At 37.8% G+C, this 15,742-nt stretch overlaps 1 protein-coding gene across 5 annotated transcripts in view; it reads left to right on the top strand.

Moving 5' to 3' along the window:
* The window catches only part of SEMA5A (semaphorin 5A), a 305,622-nt gene that overhangs the window by 77,881 nt on the left and 211,999 nt on the right, over positions 1–15,742 (top strand). For all 5 annotated transcript variants that reach the window (XM_062569790.1, XM_062569794.1, XM_062569792.1 and 2 more), the window contains exon 3: positions 8,905–9,103. In XM_062569790.1, the coding sequence (XP_062425774.1) occupies positions 8,971–9,103 (133 nt within the window). In that variant the 5' untranslated portion in view covers positions 8,905–8,970. The remainder of the gene's footprint in view (positions 1–8,904; positions 9,104–15,742) is intronic.

Below are 15,742 nucleotides of genomic sequence, written 5' to 3'. Positions count from 1 at the left end.
TCAGTGTACTGCTAATGTAAAAGAAACAATAGTCACAGCTTTACTTGTAATACTGACTATGATCTGGCATAGATTCCTGATTCCTATGGGAGAAACTTCAAAGTTTACTTTTTCTGTGGGTCCAAAAAATAGCAGACGCCTCTGAACGTGTACTGTATTATGTAGAGAGCACAGATTTTTTTAGCACTTTTTTTTTTTAACTAGAAGATAATAAGCAGCAATTTATAAGTAAGGATAGAGAAGAAGAGAAGTTTGAAGGCTATTTGGGAAATGTCATCACTGCAGTTGTTCCTCTCTAGATTTACTGTCTTTCTACAAAAATATTTAGTTAATTATGTGAAATAAACATGATTATGTAATTTGAAACAAAGGAAAAAGCAATGCCATATGTATATGCCTGCAAATATGGTAAAAATATTAAAAATATTAATTTTCTGGTCATTGTTTTTCTTAATAATCCCTGCTTAATTAGGTGAAGAGCCATGCTTTCATTATATTGAGATTTAAGGGATAAATAAGATTTTTCACAAGAGACTCATTTATTGAGGTGTAGAGATATGTAGTATAGCATCTTAATTTGGGGACAGCATATCTAAAAGTTCGTATAGCCTTCAAATTGTTGTCCTCAGCTTTATGTATTATTTTTTTCACTCAAGAGCGTGCCAGAGATATTTGGAATACATATGTGTAAGATCCATTAGCGGCATTGCTGGATAAATTGGAAAGAAGCTTCTGAATGTTCTTTTTTCTACCATGTTTTGAGAAGATTAACAGTCTGTGAGAAAGTCCAGTTAACGAGGACATGCGTGTTCATGCTGAGGCCTTTGCTGTAACCCAAAGAAGTCTTTCCAAACCATAGCGCTGCCTAATAAATGGGTGAGGGAATATTCGTGGAAAAAAAAACCTGATACACTAGCTACTCTGAACACGATTTCTCTCTGTGATTGTAGTGCATGTATTTTGTAAAAAAAAAAAAAAAAAAAAGAAAGAAAAAAAAAAGAAAGATCTTTAGTAGTCAGGTGTATGGGTATTCACTTTTCATTAGGTTTTATGAATAATAGGTAAATACTGACTTGTATGCACCAAATGGCAGTAAAAGTTAATAAAACACAGCCTGTGAATGTTACACAGTGCAGAGTTCAGATCTTTGCAGAACATGAGGTGGGCCGTGCTTGGCGAGAGATCCCACCTAGCCCAGCATCTGATCTCACAGAAGCCAACAGCACATGTTCAGGGAAGTGTGTAAGAACCAGGCAAGCACCTAGGGTTACTTTTTTTGAATGTTGTTCCCGTAGCAGGCCCAGGATGTTCAGGAATTTCACTTTGCCAAATTGGAGTGTCTAGGTATCAAATAGCCATCAGTGGATCCATTTTCTATGGTGCTGCCAAGTCCCTGGTTGGAGCTATGTAAGCTTTTAAAATCAGTAGGATCTGGTGGCAAGGACTGGCTGTTGCGCTGCTGTTACAACTGTGAGTGCTGTACAGCTAAAGGAGCTTGTAAGAGAGAGGCTATTTATTTATTTATTTTAACTGCAGAAAAACTTGTGCTGCATGACATCCTGATGGTCTTGCCCATATTTCAGGTCCTAAGAAAAGGTGCCTGGCTTACCAGTAATGCTGTCAGCTGAAAAACAGGCAGCAAATGTAATGGAGAGAATCAGGAGATGACAAAATGTGGTGATGTTTGTGTGGATCTTTGAATTGCTACAGTTTGTCCCCCTCCCTTTCATTTTCCTGCATTTCTCATTGCTTCTGCCCTCTTCTGGCTCATTTTGCTCACTTTATTTCTTCACTTTGACTTCTAACCCTGATTCTCTTTTCTCCGCTTTTCAGGCCTGCATTTCTGGTGTTTACTGTTTACTTTTCTTTCATTAGAGGTATTTTGTGAAGAAGAGTGAAGCCTGGCTCAGCTCGTAGTCCGACAAGGAGAATATCCCTCCATCCGCCGCCTCAGGGTGCTTCCGTGTCCCCAGAACTCGTGGGGGTCCCCAGCCCTAGTGCCGTGTGAGGGAAGGGGCGTTCGGGGGCCCGGGGTGCTTGGAGGTGGAGCGGGCGGAGAAGGAGCTTTGGTGGCAGCAGTGCTGTAGCCGCCAGGCTCATCTTGGGGTTGAACACGCCGAGGTGCGCTTTGAGCTATTGCGCTGATCGAATTGTGTATCTGAGCGAGGTGCAAATTGTTTTTCCAAAGCTATATAGTAAATTTGGGATTTATCTCAAAGTAATTACATTTTAAAGAGGTACAGTTTTTAATCTGTATTTAACAGGAACACAGGATTAATCACTGTAGTAAGAATGACTGTTTTTTCATAGCAAGTATAAATGCATTCTGGTATTTATTCAGCTTGTGTACATATATTATTAGAAAAGGGGTGACTAAAAAAAATCACAGCTCCTCTGTGAGAAAAGTGAAATGTAAATGTTTTTGTTACCCAACATTTGCATTTTCCTCTGGAGAGGAAAGAAATATTTCTATTTTAGATGGAAGTGGCCCCGCCGCCGCGTTCCAGCCAGGTCTCATGGCGTGTCCTTAGTGTGGTTGCCAGCGGTGGGAATTGAGACTGTAGGCCTCTCCTGAGAACTTGGCTATGTTTGGTAGCCACCCACGTGTGGTAAGAGATCCTGTCTTCCTTGAAAATTCTGTTTTTGGAGAGTCTTAGCCCTCTTCACCTCCACCTTGGAAAGGTATCAGCTGGGTAGGAGTGATGATAGTGCCTTTTATAGCTTCTGGTCTCTAGCAGTCCTCCGCTCAATTGGTTTATATAAACTTGAGTTCGGCTTAAGAAATGGAGTCGCTATGAAAAAATAGTTGAGCAACGTCCTTGGGGCGTCCATGTGTTCCCATTCCGTATCGGCGTGGCTGCCGGTGCTCGGTGTCGGGACTTGCAGGCGTGCTTATCGGGACTGCAAGCAAGCGCTGTGGGCTTTTGGCTAAAGACGAAACAAGAGCCCCCTGTCTGCTGCATTGCTTTAAAGGATCAATAGCGGCAAGTAAGTGTTGTATTCTTTACACAGAGCTGTGAAAAGGTACTGCTAGCAGTACAGTAGACAAAGTGTTTGTAAGAAAATTGATAAGATTAAAGATGAGATAATTATAGGTAATTATTTTATAGTGTGCCCACTGATAATATGGAACAACTTATTTGTTCTGATTCATGATTCTGTTCTAATGCAACAGCAAGATGTCTAGTCTGTATCATTTGTTACACAATTACTTTTTTGTTTCACGCTCATGCACAAAGATGGTGTTGTTCAGAGCTGCTACTTAGTATGAGTAAAATTTTATCAAACTGGTGTGTCTTACAACCTGAAGTTTTTGCAAGTAGCTGGTTTTGGGAATATGACAAAATATATTAGTGCGCACTGCAGCCTTATTAAATGTGGATGCATACTGTTTGTTAATGGCTAGCTTAATTTCAGAAAGAAGCATGCCATCTGCCATCATGTAAGCATGTACAACCCTGAGAATTGCCTCTTTGTGTCTGAATGTTGTTCCTTCTTGGTTAGTCAGGCGTCAAATACTTAATTAGCCTGTTTCATTCGAAAAAGTTTTTCATTTTGAAGGTAGAAGAGCTAAATAAGTGATGAAAGATAATCCAAAGGGAGGTGCCAGGCAATGGGTGGCTGCAAAGAGGATTCTCTAGGAGAGTAAACTTCAAATCCTGCTTTTTCTACCTGTAGCTCGTTCTTTTGATGTGGAACAGAGGACAAAGGGAAAGAGAAATGAATCTCCCATGGCAGGTGCAGCCACAGCATCCACTGGAGTGGACACATTAATGCACACGGAAAGAAACCCCAGGCCCACGTGTGAGAAACGTAACCGGGACCATTCCAGGCATCTTCTAACCAAACCAAACTCCTCTGTTTGCAGCTCATTTTGGCACAAGTTCACTTGGTCATTCAGTGGAAATTGCTGTTAAACCACTGCTTACAGCATCAACAAAGATAATTATTTGAAATCATTGCTGCTGGATGGCTACAGTTCATATGGCAACTTTTTTTTTTTTTTTTTTTTTTTTAGAGCAGCTTATTTAAACTATAACGGCTTCTTTTCATTTATTTATGTTCACAGGTAAACTGTAATTCAAAGGATATGGTTTTTTAACTGACTTAGAAATATTTATAGCCTGATTATTCCATTTTGAATGTACTACTTCAGCACTTGGAGAAAATAATCTCCAATGAATCTACTTGGACCTCCCAATCACACTTACATGCTTTGTATACTTAGCTGTTCATTTCTTTTCTTTTTAGCAATAGATATCTCGGCTCAATTAAATTAGGAAACCTTGAATGAGATCTTTTCCAAATGCTTGTATAAATATTACTTTCATGGAAATAATACTGTTACCTAATGGACTTCGTTCACATTTCTTCTAGGCAGATTGGATCCAAAAAAGTAAATGAGAGAAAGAGGAAGCACACAAGTCCCTCAGCATATAGAAATAAAATAATAAAGCTGAATCTGTATTAAAAAATATGTTAAATTCTATATTTTTTTTCTTTTTGCATATTCAGGTAACTTTACAGATTTGTAACTTGTCAGACATCTGATAAAAATTTGTTCTGGAAAAGCTATACAAATAATACAGTACTTAAAAAAAACTCCTAAAAGCACAGCAGTAGTTTAACAGATTGTCAGTATTACTCTTACTGTTCTGTTCCTGAGAGAGAGATTTGTATATGGAAATTATACAAGGAAACTAACCTAAACTTTTTTTTCTTTAATATTTTCTTGGCTTTTAAGTCTTATGCCTCAGGCTAAGCATGGCTTCCTAGCATAAGAGTCTTAGTAAGGAGAAAGGCTGAATTCAGGAGGGACCCTTATGCCTACTTGAAGACTTCTGAATTTCAGGAGCCTTGTTTCAGAGCTGCATGGGTGCACTGAGTTCAGGTGCTGTCTGCACAAGCTCTTTCTTACCACCAGTACTTCAGGAAGGGAGGGAACTTGGGCAGAAGTTTTAGTCAAGGATGAAGAGAGAAATCTCTTCCTGCAAATTCTGTGGGGGGGAAAAAGGTACTTTTCTGGATGTCTGACTGTGCTGGGGTATGTGTCTGTGAGCACAGATAGTTGGAGGGTAAGCGTGTGTGTGTGTTTCTGTAGTTGGTTGGTTGTTTTTTTTTTCTCTAGGAGTTTATTAGTTGCAATCTGCAGACTTCTTTCTCCTTCTGTGCAGTAATGAAGTGTTTAGTATGTTTAGTTCCTCCTAGCTGCTCAGCTGACTTAAAACTTTTCCTTTCCTTATGAGAGAATGTGTGATGAGGTTTCTACCTGTTAACTTGATTTACTGTTCTGTGGTTTAGTTAGGGACTCTGCTCTGCCTAATTGCGAGTGAGCTTCTACTGGCAATTATCCACAATGTGTATGCACATTTAAACAGGTTGAGGGAGAAAGATCAGCTACTTGTTGCTTTTTTTTCCTTTGAGATATATTATCAGGAAGTGCCTTCACATCCTTTTTCCTCTCTCCTTCAAAGTCTAGTCTTCTCTCTGGACGGAGAGATTTACTGCCTCCATTTTTACCATGCAAGATACAAGGAGAGGGAGAAGTGGTACAGCTGGGTTTAAAAGTTCTTTGACACCCAAATTCCCCTACAGCGTGATGAAACACCTAAACAACTTGTTTCTCACCAGCAGTGACAGCTAAGTAACCTCTCCTTCCTGAGCATGCTGTTTGGATTTAGTGGTTTAGTACTGAGAAAAGGTATTTTTCTGAAGATGTTCATTTCTTTAGCTGTTGACCGAGTTCTCCTGCACACAGGGGCAGATGTGGAGAAATCCGCTTGTAATGCATGCGGTATGCAAGACATCAAACTTATGAACATTTATATCTGAGCACTTACTAATATCATGAGTAGCCCCATTAAAGTCAATAATCTTTTTGTAATGGAAACCAAGGCATCTATAAATATGCACAGATTTAGTACCTGGGTGAAAATATAAAAATAAATAGTCTTCTTTTTCACCCCTGGAGGGGTCTCCGTTTTTATTGTATTCTTGGTGGAGATATTTCTTGAGACTTGTCTGGGATATAGCAGCTTGTCTAGGTGATACTTCATTTACAGTCAGGGAAACAGAGAAGGCTGAGCTCACAGAACAAATATTTAATTTCATTTCTGTTCAGTTTCCTTCCAGTATATTCAAATATTTCTGTGTCTTTCTCAGACTTTACAAGTTAAAAGAAATAAATTTCTATTTCTTCGGTGCACTGTATTCCTAAGTGTTGGAATAGCCCCTACGGCACTACATGCGAGAAAAACAGCTTTTAAGAGTCTGTGATGTGGTATTTGTCCTTCATTATGTATCCTAAATACAGGTAAATAGTCTTACGGAAACCTGAATTAGAACTACCTGGTGGTAATATACTGGTACTATCTGCATATTGGTGATATACATTTGTAACAATACAACCTACATAAACTGGTTGAATTTGGATGAGAATGGTGCATAATGTTTGAAATGTCATCCTTGCAGAAAATGAACTGCAGAAATGCTAAGGCAAGAGCTTTATGTCCCTATATACATGAGTGCCCAGAATTTCTATGAGCAGATACTGCCGGCTGTGAGCCACAAGCAATTTGTAGGGACACGTTCACATTGGAACATGGCATCATAAGATATACTACTTAGAAAGGGATGAATTTGAATTTAACTGACAAAAAGCATTTCTCCCCTCACCTTTTCTTTGAAACATAAGTAAATTTAGCAAAGAAACTAAATTTGACTATTAAATTTATGTACTACTCAAATGTATGATCTCAATCATCTATTTGTTTTGGCTTAAATTAATGAGGATTAGATGCGTCCAGTGGTTAGATGAAGAGCTTATACAGGCAGAAAATATGTAGTGGTAAGAGAGAAGCAGTTCATCTTACGTCTACTTATAGAAAAGTAGCCCAGGTAGCTGCAAAAGTGTGTTACGGAGCGATGTTTTACTGCCCTTGCTGCTTTTTAAGTGTAGTTTTTAAAACTCACTGGTCTTTCTGTGGAGTATTTATTAATTAACAGTCCTTTGTTTTTGTTTAGGATGTTAGCTTTACACAAATAGAAAGTTTCCACCTTATTAAACAGCGTAGTGCAATTTGGTGAGATCAAATGTATTAGGAGTCAGTATTGCTGATTATTTTTTCCTGAATGGCTCCATTAATTTTCAGAATGATATTTCTGCTATTACTGAGTTATTTCAAGTCCCCAGTCTTCCTCTCCTAAAAAGCAGCGGTGTCTCATAACAGCATGCTGTCAACAAGCAAGTACGTGGACTCGGTCAAGCTGCCTGTAGCAAACTGTTTCGAGTCGCACCATTAGATTGTTACTGCTTGGAATGTTTATTGTGATAAATCTAAGGGGGTTTTACTGGATCTCATATCACTTTGGCACTGTGAACATTCTGCTACTTACAAAATAAGTGTCTGGTTATTGAATGTTTCAGAAAGTTTGGGAGATGAGAGTTCATCAATTTTATTCTGGTACTGAATGAATATGGTTACTATTTTCATGTTTAGTGTCTAGATTTTATTAGAAAGGAGTCTCCAACATTAGAACCTGGTTGCAGTAGACAACCTTTCCATCATTCTCAGCAAACAAGTAGGAATTAAGCAAACATCGGAACCACAATGACTCTCACTTCTATAAAAACAAAAATATGTCAAGAGCATTGACGTGAGCTTTTCCTTGTTGCTTCTGGGCTGTATGTGCTTTATGGATAGGCAGCGGATATATGCTGTAAGGCTGTTTTGCCAAAATGAGCAGTAACAGGAAAGGTTAATTCCTGTCCTCCCTTATACTCGCAAGGAGTCAAATACGCTACTCTCATCTGTGAGGAAAGTAGAATAAGGCACAGTGGATCCAAGTGAACGTGGAACAGATGTGGTTTGTTGGCATTCTCTGATGCACGCTTTTGTTATATACAGTTCGAGTGGTGATAGTGAAAGCTAAAACTTGGCACTATTCTTTTGCTGAGGTCCCTGAAAACGCAGCCTCCAAATACAGACCTAATCAGTGTTACAGAGGGTTTGGGCTCTTGTTGTCAAGTGACAACTCTTGGTGGGGGAAACTACTCCAAGACTTTGGGACCACAATAACAAGCATCATGTGAGGTGATCAAGACCCATGTTCCTCCTGCAGTTTGGGTGGGTGGAACTGGACAGGCCATCAACCTTTTTGATTACCTTCTTAGGTGGAAGCCCACAGGTATTCTTCAGTTATTAAACAGAGAGTCTGAGACAACTGAAGCCCAATTATGTTCTACAGAAAAAGCATTATGTGTCTTCATGCCTATGTAATGGAAACTGTATGTCTGCTACTGTTCTTTGAAGTAAATGGCAAAACTATTCCTGTGAGAGCAGAATTTTGTTTTTCTAGGTGTGTCCTTATTTTTTGGTGTCTTAAGTGGAAGTAGCTTTGGCAAAAATGGCTTAGTCAAAGACAAAACAAGTACTCTGAACAGGTTATTTTTTAGCAACAATTTGTTTATATTGGTTGTATTTTAAAAGTCTTCATTTTTGGGATGAATTTTACTCTAAAAAGGACTGTTTCATTAGCTAGGTCTTTAAAATAAATAATTAAAAAAAAGCTATGGTGTATTATCTTTCTCCCATCCTCAAGTATGTCACAATTACAAAATGAAACAAAAAAAAAAAAAAAAAAAAAAAAAAGAGGGATGAGTAACAATTTTTCAATGCTGCTGGGCAATAAAAAAAATCATTTCCAATGCTTGTAGCTGATGGTAAATTTTTGAAGTAATTGTGGAAGCAGCTGATAGCAGAATTTTGAGAAGTCAAATTCTACATAGAGAGAAAAATGACTTTTTTTCATTTAAAACATAAAGAATTGCTTCTTTTTTTCTTTTTTTTTTTTTCGCTGTAGCAGTTACTCTAGTGATTGTGCAAATTTCTTTGAATTCTCCAGGTGCTTTTCACACATGAGTTCAAGGAGCATTCCTAGTTAAAAGAAGTGATTGCTGTGGAGGACAGCATGACCACCATGAAAGGAAGCTGCCTCCTTGCACTGCTGCTGGCAGGACTTGGGGTATTAGGAATATTGGAGTCAACAACTACAGAAGATACCCTTTGTCACAGAGCTGAGCACCCAGTTATTGCATACAAAGGTATGGAGTAAATGCAAAAAAAAATATATTTTCCTCTTCCTATCAAATTTTCTGGAAATAGGCTAAGAACTGTGTAGTCCCATTCCTGGAAACTTCTATTTGTATTGTGAAATAGTATGAAAAAAATTGCATGCAGTGATGTTATATAATCATGTTGACTATATTTCATATAAGTTAAACATAAATTTACAAAGTTTACTCACAGTCTGGTGCTGAATATGTCAGTTGAAGAGGGATCTTTTTTTTTTTTAATCTTTTTTTTTTCCCCTGCAATTAAAATACAGAATTAGGATCATACTCTAATGGAATAGCTCAGACTGGAAGGAAATCTCAGGAGGTCATTGAATTCAACCTCCTGCTTAAAGCAGACCTAGCCGTGAGGTCAGACAAGGCTGCTCAGGGCTTTATGCAGTCTGGTCTTGAAAATCTCCACGGATGGAGATTGCGCAACCTGTATGGGCAACCACAGCTTGATTGTTCTCACAGTGGAAAAGTGTTTCTTTTTTTCACCCTTATAGCTAGTCTGAACATCATATTTCAACTTTACCCTGCTGTCTCTTGTCCTGCTGCTGTGTACCACTGTGAAAGTCTTGTTTTCATTTTATTGATAACCTCATAGGTTTTGGAAACTGCTATTAGGTCCTGCTCACAGCCTTCTCTTCTCTCGACTTAGCAAGTCTAATTCCTCCAGACTCGCCTTGTACCTTGCCAGGTGCTCCTGGCATTGGCCTCCTTTTGGCTGAACTGAACTCACTGAACTCACTCCACTGAACTCACTTCAGTTTATCAACACGTGTCTTGCAGTGGGAAGCCCAATACTGGATGCAGTATTCTGGAAGCTTCTAGTAATTTTATAATGTCTCCCCTTCATTCTGTTTCTTGAACAGGCCAGGCTCCTGTTAATACAGCCCAGGATAGTGTTGACCTTCTCTGCTGCAAGACCACTCTCATATTTGCTGTCTGCCAAGACACCCAGGTCCTTTCAGCAGAGGTGCTCCCTAGCCAGTCGGTCTGTGCACTCTGTCACCTCTTCCAGGTCATTGATGAAGATATTAAACAGGACAGATTCCAGGACTGATCCCTGTGATACTCCACTTGTTACCAGCATCTAGGTAGAATACAGCCCAAATTTTTACCTGTCTGGTTGTCCACTTGTACAGAGAGGCTGTAATGTCCTAACTTACATACAAAGTAGCTTAGGAGATGATGTTGAACATCTCGCTAAAGTTGAGATAAATGACATCCACTGCTCTTGTCATCAAAAAAATCTTGTCATTTTATTACAGAAGGCAATCAAGTTGGCCAGGCATGATTTACCTTTGGTAAATCCTTGATGACTGTTCACAGTCACCACCTTCTTTGTTTGCCCATAAAAGTGTGTTCCAAAAGGACTAACTCCATGGCTTTCTCAGGGACTGAAGTGAGACTGTCTGACGTGTAGTTCCCGCATTTGTTTTCCTGCAGTCACTGGGATCTTCCCCAATCTCTGTGACTTTGTGGAGATGGAGAGTGGCCACTTCTCTCAAAATCCATGGATGAAGCCTGATTGGCCCCAGGGATTTGTATGGATTGAGTTTGTGCAAGTCATCCTTGACTCAATAAACTGCTGCTGCTGGTAGTTCTTGAACTCTTGCTCTAAACACGTTGTGAGTGGTCAGGGAGATGTTGCTGGTGAAGACTGAGACAGAGAATGTATTGAGTACCTCAGCCTTATCTGTGAGTACTTGCACTCTATCATCTGCCTAATTCAGCAGCACTCGTGTTTTCCTTGTTCAACTTTTTATTACCCCTGTAGCAACAGAAATTCTTCTTGTTGCCTGTGATGTGCCTCGCAAGTCTCGACTCTAGTTGACTTTTGGCTTATCTTGACACCACTCTTACGTGGTTTGGCAGTATTTCTAAATTCCTTGATGGTAGCCTGTTCTTCCTTCCACCTCAGGTATACTATCTTTTTGTATTGCAATTCCATAATGGATTCCTTGTTTAGCCAGGGCAATGTCTTAATAAATGTACTTGTCTTTCCAAGTATTGATGCAGAGGGTCCTTCCAACTGGAGGAGGCAGTACATAAAATCTTGAAGCACTTAATAACTAATCTGAATTTTATTTATTTGAATTGAGGTTTTCCAATTAGTATAGCAACTTAAAAGAGCATTACAGTTTTAAAAAAATTGTGTCTGTGAAAAGAGTAAGCATAATTTTTTATCATAACACACAAAAAGTTGTAAATTAAAGTAGCACAGTTGAATTCTAGCACTTAACTGCTTAAGCATTCACACTTAAGAACTAAGCATTCATTGCATTTTTTTTGGTGTATGTAACTGTAAAAGCAAATAATTGAGACTCATTACTACAGCAACATGCTGAAAGTTCATTAGAAATAAAAAGGTTTATGAATCTGACATTAATTTCATAAATTTCAGCCAGCATTTAGGAAAGTAGCTTGACTTTAGCACAATCCTTCTTTTAAGGCCTTTATTGTTCCCTGTCATATTTAATTTCTAGCGGTGTCCTTCCTGTTATAAGTTAGTTATGCTAAGGCTCATTGGCTTTGGGTTGGAGATAGAGATCGTCTCTGTCATCTTGTTTCAGTTTTATCTTCTGGTGTAGTGACAGATAACATCACAGGTAGAGTTTACAGTAGAGTTTACAACAACAACAACAACATTTTATTGTAAAGATCCCAAAGGTTTTTTGTATTCTATGTTTGGAGTGTAAAGCACACTTTCTTAATATATTATGAGAAGCATAAATATGTAGAAACAACTATTTTCAGACTGGTAATATAAAATTTCTGATAAGATTTTCAATGCCAGACCGTCTCTTGACCTTTGCAATAGAAATCTCATCAATCAGTACATACCCGTGATATGTCTTAGCACTTATGAGCTGATGTATCTTAAAAAAAAAAAACCCTAAAAAATGAACAAAAAAAAAAAAAAACCCAAAAGCTTTCACTTAAAAATGCTCTGACAAGCTGTAGGTCATATACAACAGAATAATCTTTAGAGAACCTTCAGCAAATCTTAAGAAATACAACAGAGGCATAGTTGCAATGCAGTATACAATGTGTGCTAGCTAGGTAACATGGCTGATGTAGGCATGCAGCAATTCACTAGTAATTGCAGGGCTGCCAGTTTAGGTAAAATGGAAGAAGATGACAGACAAGGGAAAAGGTGACTAAGACAGAAGCTTTTCTTTGAAGCTCTATGTTAGGATTGGACTACTGGACATTCAGTTGAGGTATCAAAGTCTGAAAAAGAGGTATGTGTGGGAAGAACTACTTGTGAACGAATACTACCATAGGAGTTATATGATGCTGCCATGAAACAATTTTGGCAGAATTCAACCAACCTTCTTCCTGATTACTGTATCCCCACTGCAGCATTTAATAACTTTGTTAATACCTGCGGGAAAATGACTTGCCATAGCTGTTGGCAACCAGTGCTACTGGAGCAATCAGGGTCCTGAAATCAAGTGTCAATAACTAAGAAGCTTATTAGTTGACTGCTAAACTGATGTCCTGTTCTGTAAACTTATTTTATAATGATACCAGATCTGCCAGTGCTAAATGTTGTGCAGGTTGATGAGCACCAACCAAATCCATGTATGATTGTTACTGTGTGGTAAGTACTTTGGTGAACTCCAGTGCTAACTTTACAGAGACATCAACTCTTTTGTTTTATTTGTAACTGACTAAAGCCATTTTTTGTAGTTTTGGGTATGCCAAAATAGCAATATATTTATTCGATCTCTCTTCCTTTGAGAGGACTATGTGAAGCAGAGTAGAGGAGCTATAAATTATTATATGAAACTAATGGAGTGAGAATCTGCTGTAGTGTATGGATGAACAGCTGCAAAAAACTAATAAAAAGCAAAAGTAGTCCCTAGGAGTTGTCATGATGAAATATGGAAAGGGAGCATATCTGTTGAAAGAGCTTGCTTTCTGTCCCACTGCCTATCAAAAACAACTCAGTTGCTTGATGATCCTGTCAAGCTACCTTTTGTAGAAAGGCATACACTATTTCTATTACCGATTTTCTTAACTAAACATTTTTAGCTGAAAGACTCTGATACATCTCCTGATAGCAAATGGCAAGAATTCCACCCACCAGTTGAGAACCTTTATTCAAATATTCAGTTTTCCAGTCAAAGAGGAAAAGAAATAGAAGTTGCAGAAGCAGGAAAGAGGGAAGATACACACACATTCAGTGGATTTCCTGCATGGCCTAAAAATCTCTTTCATTGTATTTGTTTCACATACATGGCAGTAATAATCCTGATGTAATTTGTTCATCTACATAATTTATGTTATGACTATATTGTGAACCTTTTATCCCTCTCAGGAACTAAAACAAATTAGAAAGCCTATTCTAGACATGAACATGTTTCAACTCTAAAATTCTGTCTTAGGTCTTTTCTAGAATAAAAAAAGGCACTTTGTGTCTCAGTGGTAAGCTGGAAATTTCCTTTTCTGGTTGTTTAAAATTGGTGGGAGCTATTAGAGAGATCAAGTTTATATTAAAAAAAGAAAAAAGTGATGGGATGATGTGCAGGGTGATGTGCAGTCCCCATTTTTTCACTTCTTTCCAAGAAGGTGTCTGCCTCCACACATGCAAGTGTGTTTCCCCACTGAAATTCAGACTTTTTTTTGAAATTTTGTCTACATGTTACCTGTACTGAAGATTCCTCAGATATGTAAGTGAAGAAATAAATGGAGACTTTGGAGTCAGAGGTTGTAGAACCTGTGGATATTGGAGATTTGGGTACAAGGAAACAAAATCCAGATGACTGAATGGACAGGTAGAGAGACAAACTAAGATTATTGGTCTGTGCATATGTTTGTGTATATTTACAATGCATAAATAAATATATTTATTATTATATATATTAATTATTTTAAACAAGAGTTTAGGAAGAAAAAGAAATGAAATAAGCTGATCATTAAAGATAGAAAGCAAAAGATAGAGCATTACAATTTTTATTAAATATAATTTCATCTGGTTATGTTTTTATGTCCACAGAGAAATTGAAATGTTAACTGTGTGAAGTGTATTGTGGCTTACTGATGGCCAGCTTGTTCATTTCTTGGAAAAATGTGCCTGTTTAATATACTAAAGGGAAGTGTTTAACAAATAGCTAGAAAAGGCTATTGAAATCAAGCTTCCTTTGGGTATGATAAGTGAGGAGTAAATCATATGCAGACAGCATTTGGAAAAATAGCAGGTCTGTTGAAGAAACAAAAACTGTTTATCAAAATATGTTCTTATGCAAAAACAAAGTGAAACAGTAGACTAATGCTTGTCAAAATCTTTCTGTGTGTTTCAAAGCTCTTAGCCTTTCACTCTACAGAAACTCTGTGGTGGATAGAGCTGGTATTTTATTACTGATTAAAAACAAAGAACAACTCCTTTTGTGGGTTTTATAGTGGCACTTTGTTCCCTTCCCCCCCCCCCCACACTCACCTGCTGAGCTTTGAAACTATCAGACCTAAAAGAACTCACAAATTCAGAAGACTTATGATGCAGACGGACCCCTTCCGTTACGTAGAACTGAAGAGACCATACAAGTGCTTAGCACTCTTTTTTGTTTGTTTGTTTGTTTTGTTTTTACAGATTACCATCCCAGTGCAACTGCTAATAGTGCAATTTTCCTGCTTTATTTCAGGCAAACTTAGCTAGGTTACTTCAAACATCTTAAATTAATCAAATGACTTGACTTGGCTTATTTTATGTTGATAGGATAGTAATTACTGACAAGACTGCTCCACTGGTAGAGCAGGGTGTGTGGTGAGAGATGTAGGGTGTGTTGTTGATAGATTTGTGATGTATACTTTAACAATTTTGGGCTTCAGGGTCTCATTTATTAGGAAAAAAAGGTAACAATAAGCTGGAAAAAATTTACCAGCTCCAATTTCAGAGGTGGAATTGTTCATATTGGCTCTCTTGCATTTCAGCTGCATAAAGTCTAATTTATTAGTCTTTCCTATAGCAATAAAAAGCAATTGTGTACTTGACTGAATCTTATTTCATGTTCAGGTTATAGTTGAGATCATCTGCTCTGGGGCAAATCTCATTCTTTTAAACTCTCATAAAGTAAACAGGATTTAAGACAGTGCTATCTCAGCAAAAGAAGAACGGTTGACATAATTTTAGAAACTATGTTTAGTGATATTTTAAATACATATTGTGCTGTGCAGAGGTTAGTTATTGAATAAACATCATAAAAATAGCATGAAATCTCAATCCATTGAAGAAAAAAAAAAAAACCTTTCATTTCTACTTGAGGTTAACCATAGGAGAAAAATAGCATAGTTATTTTTTGATTTCGTGGTTCAGGAAACTTACAAAATATATATTCTTAACCTTATTGTCTAACCACCATAGAATTCCCTCACTTGGTGTTTGTCCATGTAATATAGTCAGTACATTTCTCTTCTCATTGTATCATGAGGATTTATATATGGAGCACATGCACTTAACATGTGCCAAGAAATAAGTTGTGGGCTGAATGAAAAAGGATACGTGCTGTATAAGCTTGTTTTTGTTTGCATTCTCTTTTCTTTCCCCTAGCCTTGTTGCAAACTGCTGTTTAAATTAGTAGTAGTCTACTAAGCTATTCAGTTTTTATTGTCCCTCCC

This window comes from Rhea pennata, chromosome 2 (assembly GCF_028389875.1).
Source record: "Rhea pennata isolate bPtePen1 chromosome 2, bPtePen1.pri, whole genome shotgun sequence".
Lineage (NCBI taxonomy): Eukaryota > Metazoa > Chordata > Aves > Rheiformes > Rheidae > Rhea > Rhea pennata.
This window is presented reverse-complemented; position numbering and strand designations above follow the sequence as displayed.